Source organism: Podarcis erhardii (genome assembly GCF_964252035.2).
Source record: "Podarcis erhardii genome assembly, chromosome: 14".
Lineage (NCBI taxonomy): Eukaryota > Metazoa > Chordata > Lepidosauria > Squamata > Lacertidae > Podarcis > Podarcis erhardii.
Genome location: NC_138503.1, coordinates 26,105,890 through 26,119,340, shown reverse-complemented (window position 1 = coordinate 26,119,340; position 13,451 = coordinate 26,105,890). Strand labels below are relative to the sequence as shown.

Sequence of the window (13,451 nt, the reverse complement as noted above, 5' to 3'; positions counted from 1 at the left end):
AATGGAGAGTGAAAGATTACTGGGGCAACCCAGTCAGATGGGCAGCGTATATTACTATTACTTTTACTATTGGGCTGCCATACGTCCTGATTTTTGGAAATCAGGCAAATATCCTGGAAAACCGGCAACGGGGGTTAAATTGTGCTGAAAATGCCTTCAAAAGCTCCCAAACTCAAAAATTCTTGTACGTGTTTGCTGGCATTTTTCATGGATGTTATGTGTGAATAGGAGGTTTCAAATGTGGTCAAGGCAAGTGGCATGCATATGTACATGGATGTGATGTGGATGTTGGCAAGCTGCACTTTGTGGATTAAGTCGCCAGGCATAAGCTGGTGGAGGTACCTAGGTGATGCTGTTAGATGATGGGCATCCCACTAATTTTCCATTAAAAAAAAAACTTTCTAGGAATGTACAAAGGCAGTGAGGTTTCTCAAGACCACCGGTAAAGCAATGAAAAGAAATGAAGGACTTAAATTTCTAAATAAATCTACTTTTAGTGTCCGTTCTATCATTTTCTTCTGAATATGGGATATCAAATATCCGAGTTTTATGGTGCCCCCCCCCATCAGTACACATGACGAGTGGACTGGGTGAGAAGCATATAATAAATGAATCAATGACTCGTTGAGATGCCCTCCACAAAAGACAAGCATGGCCAGCACATAATCTGAGATTTCAACAAGGGCTAGAACCTCTAAATTCTTTTTCTATGATTTCTTTTTCTTTTATGACATATACAACAGAACCATCATTTTTAAGGCAACTCTTACCCTTGTCACAAGGCTGGCAAATCTGGAACCAAATTTAATAATCTGATAATGCTGATCATCTTAACTTGGACTTTGTTTTTTTTTTTTTTTTAAATAATTTTTATTCAATTTTCAATTTTAAAGACAAAACAAACTTACATAAAAAAAAATCAAAACAAAGGTAAAACAAACACAAAACAAAACAAAACATAACCAAATTTTCATCTCCTTCTTTCAATGACTTCCCCGCACTCCCCTGCCCACCTTCCATTTTCACTACTTAGCTCAGCAAATTATTTATTAGGTCTCTTAAAAATTATTCAATTCTTTCCTTCCAATTTATCTTTTCCCCCTTTTTAACTTATCATAATTTTACATGTTCCCTTTCCCATATTGGATCTATTCTCCAAGGTCGGCGTAATTTCTCTCCCACAAATTCATCCTTTTTTTTTTTTTTTCTTTTTTTTTTAATATTAAATCTAAAATCATAATATTTCAGTTCCAAATCCCAGGTTTTTGCCACCCCAAATTCCCCTCCCCCCTACCCCCGCTTTGCCCCTACCCAAATAGATAAACAACAGTTTTAGCCTGGATTTCTGACATCCGAGGCCTTCAGGCCCCAGTTAGCCTCTCTCCGCCGATTTTGTTTATAGTCCTCTTTGTTGGTCTTCCCTTCTCCATGAAGTTCTGTCAGCAGCTCCTCATATTTTCTTTCTTCCAAATCAAACAAAGACAGTTTTTGACCAAAGACAACAAATCTCCCAAAGTCCAGCCCCAGAAAGAAGTCCCCATTGAACTTGTTCATTCTTTGTTGATTCAATATTCTGATTATTCCAGGGGCTTCTCTCTTCCTCTGGCCCTGCAGATCTGCAATCCCATAGTCATCCTCCTTGTTTCTTTGATTCCCAAAAGTTACAGGTTTCTGTTTGCATTCTTGTTGAACTCTTTCTTTTTCTCCTTCCCCCCATAGGGTTATCTCTCCTTCTGCAGCTGCAAATTTTTTTTCCACTTGTTTAGTTCCATTGACAGAGTCGTTAAGTTTAAGACTGAAGGTCATCAACTGTTCAGTCATAATTGTGTTCTGTTTTTGCAAGGTTCCCACCAGACAAAACATTTTTTGTATCTCTGCCAGTAATTTTCCTTCAGCAGCCATTGCAATGTCATCAGTTCCCTCCAGAGGGATCTCCATCATGAATCTCACCCAACAGTCAGTTACTTTGTTGTTAAGAATTATTTTGTTTCCAATCAGTTCAATCAATTCAGTTTCAATGTAGCATTTAATCCAGAAAAGCAGTTATAACACAGTTCCACGTTTCGGCTAGTCGTTTGACAGCTCTTTTTGACAGCTGTCAAACTCCTTATTCTATTTCTCGGGCTCCCACACTGGGCGCTACCCGGGTCTGGGGGGGTCAACTTAAAAAGCAAAACCCCCGGAATTCCTCTTTCTTCCACTCCTGCTCAAATTACTTCTTAATTCAGTTTGTGAAAGTTCTCCGTTTAAGCACCAAAGTCTTTCCGACCTGGTGCTATCTCTTTGCTTTAAATCTTTTGGTGGGGAGGGGGAGTGCGGACTTCCTTTTTAACACATCCCCCCGATCATACTCGAATTCATAAATAAGAAACTTTTAGTGCCGAAATTTCCTTTTACTCACGGGTTACATTTTCAGTCCAAATTTTAAGAAGAAAGACAGCGCTCTCCGGTCATGGCTCGCGGCTTCGCTCCGCCAAGGCAGCGATCGACTCTCAGCACCACGCCACTCTCCGGTCCACTCCGTAGCCTTTAAAAAGGCTCTTCGCGGGTCAGGGAGGGCGCTTAAGGTGCCCACCGAGTCACCATGTCCGCAGGCTTCCGCGCCTGCGGTTTCTAAGGGTCCCCGTGTCGCCGGCACGGCAAGACCCGTCCTTAGCGGAGCCGACTCCCTCCGGAGCTCAGAGGGAGTCCGCCATTACCCGTTCGCGCTATCCCGGAAGTCCTTTAACTTGGACTTTGTACCTATTTTATAGTTTTGCTTTTTCACCTTTTAATTTGCATCTTTTGTTATAATTGACCTCTCTCTTTTATATACATGATAAAATGAAAATAATCTTTACAAAACAGGGAAAGCATGGACGCCCCCTCCCCACCCAAGGCTCTAGTTTCCCATTGCCAGACTCCCGTCATTAACACAGACTTTTAAAATTTATTATACGTAAGACACTCTGGGAGACATTTTGGCTGAAGAGTGGGATACAAATGCTCTAAACAGATTAAATAAATAAATAATCCAGTGTATTTTGGAACATGCACATTCTTCTTTTTAAAAGAAAGTTATTTTTTAAAAAATTAAGGTTCCTTTTTTTTTTAATTGTAGCATAGATCTGCAAGCTTACTCCCCCTCCCGCCCGAAAAACCCCCCTTCTCTGCATTCTGCAGATGCAATGAAACCTGATCCCTGTATTCAAAACCAAAAGCCGTGCAGGGAAACAGCTCCTGCTCTCGCGATTGATAACATGCCCTCCTCCGCCCTCGAGCTTCACTTGCCTCAACTGAGCGTGCGCGAGGCGAACCGAGCCGCGCGTGCCCAGTAAGTGCTTTGTAAGGGCCGCTTTCTAAAGCCGGCCCCAAAGGCTGCGGTTAGAGCAGCAGCGGGGAAGGAATTACGGGGTGGACCAACATGGCGGAGGTGCGCGGGTGAGGTCCCCATCCCGGATGGAAAGTACGATTTACACTCACACATCCCAACATAGTGGGGCTGGGAGCTCCCCCTTCTCTAATTAGACGGACCCCCCAGTTCCTTTTCCAGCCCCCTTTTCTTTCCTACTTCCTACGTGCCCCCACATACTTTCCCTCTTGTCCCCATAATGGGCATGATGATGGCTGCTGTTGTTTGTGTGCGGCTTCCTTGATCAGAGCCAGGCAAGCCCCTTCCCTGAGCTGCTCACGACCTAAAAGCAGCTACCAGCCACCATGGCTATACGTTCCCTCCACTGTTGGGGAGGGACACACACGTGTTTGGCTCAATGGTGGAGCACCTGCCTTGAGTTCTGGGGGGTCCCAGGCTCGGTCCTTTACACCCCCGGGTGTGGTTGTGGGGGTTGGGGAACGACTCCTGGCCCGAACCCCTCGGTAGGCTGCTGCCAGTCAGTGTAAGCAATGCAGAGCTGGATGGACCTACATAGTGTGGCTCTGTGTATAAGGCAGCTTTCTGTTTTCTACGACAGCATGCCTGTTTCTGGGAATTGCATGTGGGGAAATAGTGCTGCTTTTGCACTCAGGTCCTGGTTAGGAGTGGGGTGTCCTTTTGGGGTACCTAGTTGGCCACTGTGAGAACGGGATGTGGGGCTAAAAGGGCCACTGGTCCAATAGAACAGGGAAATTCTTAACATTGTTCTCTTCTTTTGTTGTTAAAGCAGCCACAGCCGAGGAAGAGACAAAGGCAGCTAAGGGGCTAAGGTTTGCTTCAGACTCCATCGCACAGTTGGGATGCAGCCAGAAGCCACAGAGAAAAGGTGAGTTTGTGAGGGTTTTGACAAATGGGAGAGAGGTTGCAAGCTTCTCAGGACATATTTTCTGCATATATCATTCCTCCTTTTTGCCCACACTAACGTGGTGCTTCAAGGTGCTACAAAACCCCTTGTTGGCTTTGCTGCAGCATTGCTACCCCTTTGGAATTCACTCTTGACCCCCATCTTAGATTCAGAATCTCACCAACTTATTATTAGGTAATGTTCCACTGTTTCCACCAATTTGCCTCTTCCCTCAGATTCTTCTTACCATCCCTTGCACTCCAAATAGGTGCTGCCTCTCTCCTTTTCTATGCATTTTTTGGCCTCTCTTATGCTATCCACTCCCTTATAGGTAATGTACTGCTCTTCCTTCACTAATTTCCCCCTTCTCAGATTTCCTTTATTATCCTTAATTGGCTTGCTCTGCTTGTGTTGACCATCCCTCAACCACACAGTGCCAGGATGCATATTTGTAATTCTTCCCTAGGTTCCTTTTTTGTTTTGTTTTAATATTTATTTTATTTATTATTATTACATTAATAGCTGCCTCTTAGCAAATGTTTTCTGGGGAGCTCACTCTCTGGTTCCATTTCTCTTTGCAACACCACCTGTTTATTTATATACCAGTTTTTGGCCCTGCCCTAGGTAGTGAAAGTGAAATTAGTTGTTTCTAAGATTATTTTATTATCATTTCCTTGGTGCATTAATCTCCTACTAAAAGTTTAAGCAACTTACAAAAAGGCTAGAATCCAAAAAGTCATAATATTTCAATAAAATTATTCCAACAATCCACAAGGAAAACCTTTGAGTTTAACTAGTGTGATTTGCAGGAGGTATTATTATATATTTAATTTGAAAAAGGTTAAAACTGATGGGCATTTATTTCCATTTCTTCCTCCACAGCAATTTCCTCTTGCACATTTGATAGAACAAACAAGGGGACACCATGCCGACTGTGGTGGTGATGGATGTGTCCCTCTCAATGACTCGGCCTGTCTCAATTGAGGGCTCTGAAGAATATCAGCGGAAACATCTTGCAGCTCATGGCCTGACGATGCTGTTTGAACACATGGCAACCAACTACAAACTGGAATTCACTGCTTTGGTTGTGTTTTCATCCCTCTGGGAACTGATGGTTCCCTTCACAAGAGACTACAATACGCTCCAGGTACAAAATATAAAGGCAGAGAATGTTTTTGTTGCATTGTAAATATGAATTAGGACTGATTGTCATTCTCAAAACTCCAACTTAGTCCAGTATAATTGAGCAGCAAGTTGCATATAGAGTATTTTTTTAACCCCAACCAACTAGTATGTAACTTGTGTTGACAGGAAGCCCTGAGTAATATGGACGATTATGACAAAACATGCTTGGAGTCTGCTCTGCTCGGGGTTTGCAATATTGTGCAACAGGAATGGGGGGCTGCCATTCCCTGCCAGGTAAGATTTTAGACTATTCCAGATGATGACTGCTATAAATTAGGGTTCAGGATTGAGCAGACTACATACAATTGCAGTAAACAACTTCACATTCTGGTAAGGTGTACTAAGCATTCCCCTTTTTTTGTGAGCAAGGAGTATCCTGTCAGAAAGTTATCCTTGCCACTCAGTACTTTCTATTTGCCTCTTTTGCCTCAGGAGTATTAGTTGAAGGAGCAGGTTGTATCTCTGAGGTTTCCTTTTGGCCTAAGAGCTTCTAGTTTTTCAGCCCTTATTAAACACTGTCACATCCTGTATAATTCTAATGCATGGGGGCCTTCCTATAGAGGTTCACATGATGTACTACTAGCAAAGAGAGGCCTGAAGGCACATTCAAACCTCACATGGGAAAACACCCCAAGGACATGGGAAAGAAATAATGATTTTGTAGGCTGGCCTTTCCAACAAGTCTTAGTTAAGCTGTTATAATTCCAATATTGCAGGTGGAAAACTGAGAATGTGAAATCTCAAACTGGTGCTTCTATAATCGACTAACAAGTGCTTGCAGCATGGGATAGTTTTTGGAGATCAACACGTTTGTTGGGTCACTGCTTCTCTTGTTCCCTCCTTGCTAGGTTGTCCTTGTTACTGATGGCAGTTTGGGCATTGGAAGGGGCTCTCTCCGACACTCTTTGGCTACTCTTGGCCAACGAACTGAAAGCAACCGGTTCCCTCTGCCTTTTCCTTTCCCATCAAAGCTATACGTCATGTGCATGGCCAATCTGGAGGAGGTGAGTCCCCTTTGGCTTTAAACAAGGTTTGCTTTTGGTTTGTCTGCAGAAGCCAAACCACAAGCCTGAGTTTGGATTTTATGATTAGATAAATTATGGCTTAGCTCACAGCAGTGCAGCAGCAGCAAGACCAGAGAAGCAGAATGGGGCAATCGCCTCTCCAGGAAGCTGCCTGCTCGCACACAGCTATAGTTTGGCATTACATGCAACTGGGACACTGTGTGTGAAGTTGTGCTTTCTTTTGTTAAAGCTCCAGAGCTCAGATTCTTTAGATTGTCTTGAACGGCTCATAGACTTAAACAACGGAGAGGGCCAGATTTTTACTATTGATGGACCCCTTTGCTTGAAGAATGTGCAGTCCATGTTTGGGTGAGTACACCTGTGATCAGCATTGCTGTGTAAATGCTATCCTTCAACACAGAGTCTTGCATGACATGGTGTGGGTTTGTTTCCTTCTCTTCCTACCTAGCGCAGATAAGTTATTGGGTAACTTTTCCACCAATATAATTCAGTCTTCTGATGCTAACGTGTCCTCTGCCTTTCAGTTGTGACTATTATCACTTCTTGTTTGTCTGCAAGGTTAGTTTCCTCCACAGTCCTCCCCCCCCCCCCAGTAATTACTAATATTTGGTGGTAATTATCATAGACACATAACGTTTGAAGGGACCCTGAGGGTCATTTAGTGCGCTCCCTTGAAATTCAGGAATCTCAAGTAACGCATCCATGACAGATGGCCGTCCAAAATTAGTTCTATAAACACTGAGTTTCAAGGTTTTTTGAGGAGAAAATCAGGAATGGTCACAGTCCAGCCACAGTTAAGTACAAAGTCTCACTAATGTTAATACTTCGATGAATTGGACTTTAAAATGCTTAACTTTGGCTGGCTGGTGCTCCAGCTGCCATGTTTGCTCCAAAGTACAAGATAGATAAAGTAAATGAAATGAACAGATAAGATAAGACATAAATTTTGGGAGGAAAAGATCATGAGTTGCACACAATTCTGTTGGCAGGATAGTAATTTAATCATATGAGCATTGCTACATAAATTGGCTTCTCTATGAATCCTCCATTCCCCTTGCTTCCAAAGCAGAGCTCTCCAAATTTGACAGATAAAACTCTTGGAATTGTGGGTTTCCATGTACTGCAGGAGATTTGTTGTCGTTGGCACTCTTAGAAACTACAGTGCCTGCTTCCTTAATGGAGTCTATGGCAGCTTAAGCTAGTTTAAGACCAGTTTAACTGTGTAGCTATGTCATAGAGAACTCCTAGGATCATAAGAAACTGCCTTATCCTTACACCACGTTTGCCTATCTAGCTCAGTATTGTTTACACCAGCCTTTCCCAGCCTTTGGTCTTCCAGATGTTGGACCACAGCTCCCATAATCTCTATTAGCTGTGGTGGCTAGAGTCTTTCCCTGCCTACCTAGAAGTGCCTTGGATTGAACCTGGGAGCTTTTACCACTGACCTATCTTTTAACTGCTCTCCCGACATCATCTACAAAGGGCCTTATTTATCACTGATCTTATGGCCGCTTTCTTAGCTCTTCTTTCTGATGAAAAAATTCCTGTTGCTTGAAAGCTCACATAATTCTTTGCAACTAGAAATGAATGGTCAGGCAAAAGATGTCTTGTCACCAGTCTTCCCACCCATTAAACATCATCCAAACAAGCTCCTTCTTGTTTGGATTTAACTTTTGGTTTTAATGATAAGCTCTCTTGTTCTAGAAAGCTAATAGACGTGGCTTACACCCCCTTCCATGCTGTTCTGAAATGCGGCCATTTGTCTTCGGACGTGCAAGCCTTCCCAAGGCCGGAGCCTTTCATTATAGATGAGGAAATCGATCCAGTCCCTAAAACAATTAATACGGGTAAGTAGCTGCTTCTTTTCTGGCAACAACTTTGATTTAGCTCCTCCTCCTCGGCAGTTTCTTCTTCTGACTTGGGCTGTGGAATGTAGCCATCCGTCCCACTTCTGACACTTAGTATTGAAAGCTCTAAATGACTCAGGCCCCAAAGATGTGGAAGACTGCCTCCTTTCCTATAGACTCTCTCAGGGGTTGTGATAATCAGAGGGGGACTTCTTGGTTGTCCACCACTCTCAGAAGCTTGAAGGAGGGTGGCCCAGGAGAGGGTATTCTCAGTGGCAGGCCCCAAGCCTGGGATTTGAAAGTGAGGGTAAACCACTGTGGTCTGGTTGGATTCCACATTGGAATGGTCCTGGTCTACTTTTGAGAGGGCCAGGGGCATCTGTGAGATGGTGTGTTCCTGTTTAGATATTATGTGGGTGTGTGGAAGAAATCCCCAGCTGACATGTTTTTTGAAATCTGATCCCCTACCTTCTCTCTGTTTTCCCCCCTTTTAGATTTGGAAATAGTTGGGTTTATTGACATAGCGGATATCTGCAGTCCCCCTGTCCTATCTAGGCATTTGGTGTTGCCTATTGCTCTCAACAAAGGTGAGCCCTTCTGCTTTCTCCCTTCCCCACACCCAGCAGTGACAACTCTGTATTTTTAGTCTGTTGAGCACTGATCTGGGCAGTGTGTGGTGTGGTGTATTGGTTAGAGTCCTGGGCTAGGACCTGGGAGACAAGGATTCAAATCCCCACTTCACCATGATGCTCCCTGATTGACTTTGGGAGCCAGTCACAATCTCTCAACCTAGCCTATCTTGCAGGATTGATAAAGGGATGAAATGTGGAGGGGGAGAACACAAACTTGAGTTCCTTGGAGGAAAAAAGTGGGATATAAGCATAACAAAAAATGATATCTAAGCAGTAGTAGTAGTAGCAATAACAACAACCACCCCAGTGAGAGGAGGCAGGTTCTGATAGTGCCTTATTTTCCCTTTTCCCTAGAAGGAGATGAGGTGGGTCCTGGGATTGCTGATGAGGTTGAAGACGAGAATTCGGCTAATCAGATAGCGGGCAAGATCCCGAACTTCTGTGTGTTGCTTCATGGGAGCCTGAAAGTCGAAGGCATGGTGGCTATTGTGCAGTTAGGGTACGAAGGGTCCGGGGGATAGGGGGGGAGGCTCGTGGTTATGGAGAACAAAGATGTTATTGGCTAAAATTGTATGTATTTGGGGCCAGTGATTGATGTTCAGTTCATTTCAGTATTGGAAAAGGGAGACTGGATTTAACTACCAGATGTCCTTGATGGGCGACTTATGTCCGCCACAACAAGGCAGGAGTTCCAGAAGCTTTTGAAACAGGGGTGGGAAAGCCTTTGTACTGCCTGAGGGCCACATTCACTCCAAGTAATCTTCCAGGGGCTGCATATCAGTGGTGGGCGGGGTCAAAGGCAAACAGAGGATGGAGCAAAACAGGCAGTTCTTGCCATTAAAGACAGTAGGTAACATGCCAGCCACAGAAAACCCAAGAGGTTTCTACACTCGCCCACATATCCCTGTAGCCAGGCAAAAGCCCTCAAGGAGGGGGTCACAGAGCAGGGCCAGCATGGGGACGAAACCTTGGTAAGAGTCACAAGGGCCACATTTGGAAACTTCCACAGCAGAGGCCCAGTCTTGGAACAAAGTGACCCTAAACATTTCCTGAAAATTAATAGAAGAAGAGGGCAGGTAGAAGTTTGTGAAATAATGCCTGGCATGGAGAAAGTGGATAGAGAAATGGTTTTCTTCTCTCTCTCATAACACCAGAATGCATGGACATCCAGTGAAGCTGAATGCTGGATGATTCAGGTCAGATAAAATAAAGCACTTCATTCAGTGCATAGTTAAGCTATGGAAATTGCTCCCCCGGGAGGCAGTGATGGCCACCAACCTGGATCGTTTTAAAAGAGGGCTGGACCAATTCATGGAGGAGAAGGCTGTCAATGGCTACTAGCCATTACGGTTAGGCTCTGCCTCCACAGTTGGAGGTAGTAATGCTTCTGAATACTAGTTGCTGGAAACCACAGGAGGGGGGAAAGGACTTGGGTCCTGCTTGCAAGCTTCCTATTGGAGCATCTGGGTGGCCACTGTGAGAACAGGACTGGATAGGCCATTGGCCTTATCCAGTAGGCTGTTCTTATGACAGATCATTTGTGACTTCTGTCTGTTCTTGTAGTAGTGAGAAGCTGCAGGGAAAGGGAATGCCCAGCCCAAGGTTGGCCAGGACGTTTTCTTTGGAGCAAGAATGGTAGAACTGCTTGTGGATGTTCTGCTTTTCATTTCAGCCCTGAATGGTATGGGATGCTGTATTCTCAGGCTGACAGCAAGAAGAAGTCCAACCTGATGATGTCTCTCTTTGAGCCAGGTCCGGAGCCTCTTCCTTGGCTGGGGAAGATGGCCCAACTTGGCCCCATCTCAGGTAGGGGTCATGCCTGTCTGAATGGTTCTAGCAATCCCTTCGGCGTTTGAGACATTAGTCTTCCCAAGCCCATTTCCTCCCCTGTTGGGTCCATGAGTTCTACACCACAGCTTCCCTGTTCATTTCAGTGAAGGCTCCAGATGTAGTTCCTTCTTTTTGCTCACAGAACTGTCCCAACCATTGGTGTGCAAATGGTGAGGTTCTGTGCACACAGGTGTGCATGTTCCGCCTTGGATCAAGGGCTCTTGTGTCCTGCGTATCTCTTCACAATTTTTTAGAGTCCCCTTTTCAAGCATCCAGTTCATATGTTCAGTTGCTTTGCTTGCTTGGAAGTGGTCTCGTTCTTCAGCGATTCATTTTCCTTTCAGATGCTAAAGAGAACCCATATGGCGAAGACGACAACAAGAGTCCCTTTCCGTTGCAACCCAAGAATAAACGCAGCTATGCACAGAATGTAACAGTGTGGATTAAACAAAATGGCCTCCAGGTGAGCAGAGGGCTGAATTCAAAGCCCACGGCAGGCATCCACTTTCTCTTGTGCTCCTAGGTCTCTGTGTGGGAGGGGATTCTCAAGAGGCTTTCAGTTTGATAGACGCTCCACAGTGGGAGGGAAAGCCCAGAAGGTTTCTTGAAAGGCCGCCTTTTTTTGCCCCCACCCCTTCAATGTGCAGCCCCAGGGCACATGGAACAGGCTTTTACACCAACCTGCTGCTGGACAACGGCTGCGGGGAGTAGGACTTATGAGTGCTGAACCAGAACCTGAAAGACCAGGATTCAAGTCCCTCAGCATAACCTACCTCACAGACTGGTTGTGAGGATGAAATGGGGAGGGATAGAACCACATATGCCCCCTTCAGTTCCTGGGGGTGGGGGGAGAGGTAGGGCTGTAAATGCAGTAAGTGAAGCCTTGTGGAATTAGACCAGAGTTCAGCTCCTGGTCTACTCCTTCTCAGTAGACTCGGGCAAGATGTACTAATCTCTCTGCCTCAGTTCTCCAGCCATAATAAAAGAATGAAGACTGTCTGGAGATTTCTGTTGGTGTAAAAAGCGGGTGGCTTGCTTCTGGGTGTGGGCAGATCACCTTGGTGCTCACAGGATTCATGTCAGCCTGCTGTCAACTTCTGGTACAGTTCCAAGGTTTCTGAGCAGTAAAGCGTATTCCCCATTAAGAATGCTACTGTGCGGGAATGGGGTTTGAGGGTGTGTGGTGGTGAAGTTGTCCTTTTTTTTGTACCTGTAAAGGGGGTGGGGGATGAATTTTCAAGCTCCAGCAAGCCAGGCATATTTTCCTTTTCCTTTCCCCGCAGACAGATGTGCAGAAGATACTTAGGAATGCAAGGAAGCTCCCTGAAAAAACACAGACCTTCTACAAGGTGAGAGCGGCAGGCTCCCGTGGCACCCTGGTCTCCAGGGACTCTCTTGCACAGGCGAATAAATTGCAACTCACCCAGTGCTTTTTCTTCCCTGGTAGAACAGAGAGAGCTAGTTGTGTCTTAGCAGCAGTGAGAGGTGGCATAGTTGGCTTAGAGCAGCTGTTCTCCAGCTCAGGGCTGGAGAGCACTGGTTTGTACTTGGTTGGTTCAGAGGTTTCTCAGTGGAGGAGTCAGTAGCTGGAGGCTGACTTCCCTGACTTCCCATGTTACGTGCAGTTGTGTGTGTTCTGAACCGCACTCTTCGTTTACATACAATGAAATAGCTAGTGTTCTGCTTAAATGAACTGTACACTTTCAGAGGTGCACCCCAGAATCCTATGCAACATGCACAGATCCTTGGCAGACAACAGCAGCGTGTATGCTAGTACTACCCAGTGAGACAAAGTGTAGAAGCCTCTGGCCTTAATGCATTTAAAACAGAGATAAGGAATTTGTGGCTCTCCAGATGTTTAATTCAACACACACACACACACACCTGGAGAGCCCCACGCATCCCCTATCCTTGATTTTAGAAGCACCCATTTAGAGGGAATGATTAACTCATTCTACTTTAATGTTGCATTAGACTTTTTATTTCCCCCCATTCAGATGACATTATAATTTTAAGACCCCCCAGTACTGCACAAGTGCTTGATTAGAAAGTGTTCTCTCTCCAGTGGAGGCTGGTTCACTAGGGAGAATGGGGAACAGTAAAAGATCACACTGGCTGTCAGCTTCCTCCTCCATTGTCTCAGGGTTGCACTTGCAGAAAGTTGGGGAGGAAGTCTGGGATAAAACTAGAATTAAGTTGACTCAGGCTCCACCTACTGTTGGCCTCCTGTGTTACACCCTATCAGTCTCAACTGACACCAACATTGCTGTCTCTCTCTTAACTCCTTTCTAGGAGCTGAATCGCTTGCGAAAGGCAGCCTTAGCCCTTGGGTTTTGGGACCTGTTGAAAGGCGTAGCAGATATACTTGAAAGGGAATGCACCCTCCTGCCAGACACAGCCCACCCAGATGCCGCCTTCCAGCTTACCCATGCTGCTCAGCAGCTCAAAATGGCAGGCAGTGGCACCTCGGAATATGCCACCTATGACCACAACATCACACCTCTGCAGACAGACTTCTCCAGCAGTGGGACGGAGCGCCTGTGATGACCCTCTAAAGTGAAACTTTGACCATCATTGATTGTTTTCTTAACTGTTGTATTCCAAGCTTGCTCTGTAAGAGCAGACTGGACTTTATTATTAAATTTGTTACATTTTCATCCCTCTTTCCTTCCTATC

At 45.0% G+C, this 13,451-nt stretch overlaps 1 protein-coding gene across 3 annotated transcripts; it reads left to right on the top strand.

Annotated features, from left to right (window-relative positions):
- Nucleotides 1–3,296: 3,296 nt before the first annotated feature.
- Nucleotides 3,297–13,432, top strand: INTS14 (integrator complex subunit 14). 3 transcript variants are annotated; one of them, XM_081839036.1, is made up of 13 exons: nt 3,297–3,445; nt 4,140–4,238; nt 5,139–5,403; nt 5,568–5,675; nt 6,290–6,445; nt 6,696–6,814; nt 8,171–8,313; nt 8,808–8,900; nt 9,303–9,444; nt 10,618–10,751; nt 11,120–11,238; nt 12,059–12,124; nt 13,068–13,432. In XM_081839036.1, exons 3-13 carry the CDS (start codon nt 5,182–5,184, stop codon nt 13,317–13,319), a joined length of 1,554 nt encoding a protein of 517 aa, XP_081695162.1. In that variant the 5' UTR covers nt 3,297–3,445; nt 4,140–4,238; nt 5,139–5,181; the 3' UTR covers nt 13,320–13,432. The 3 variants fall into 3 exon arrangements, with proteins under 3 accessions (XP_081695162.1, XP_081695160.1, XP_081695161.1); XM_081839034.1 differs by having other exon boundaries at nt 3,298–3,445; nt 9,300–9,444; XM_081839035.1 differs by having other exon boundaries at nt 3,334–3,420; nt 9,300–9,444.
- Nucleotides 13,433–13,451: the final 19 nt, after the last annotated feature.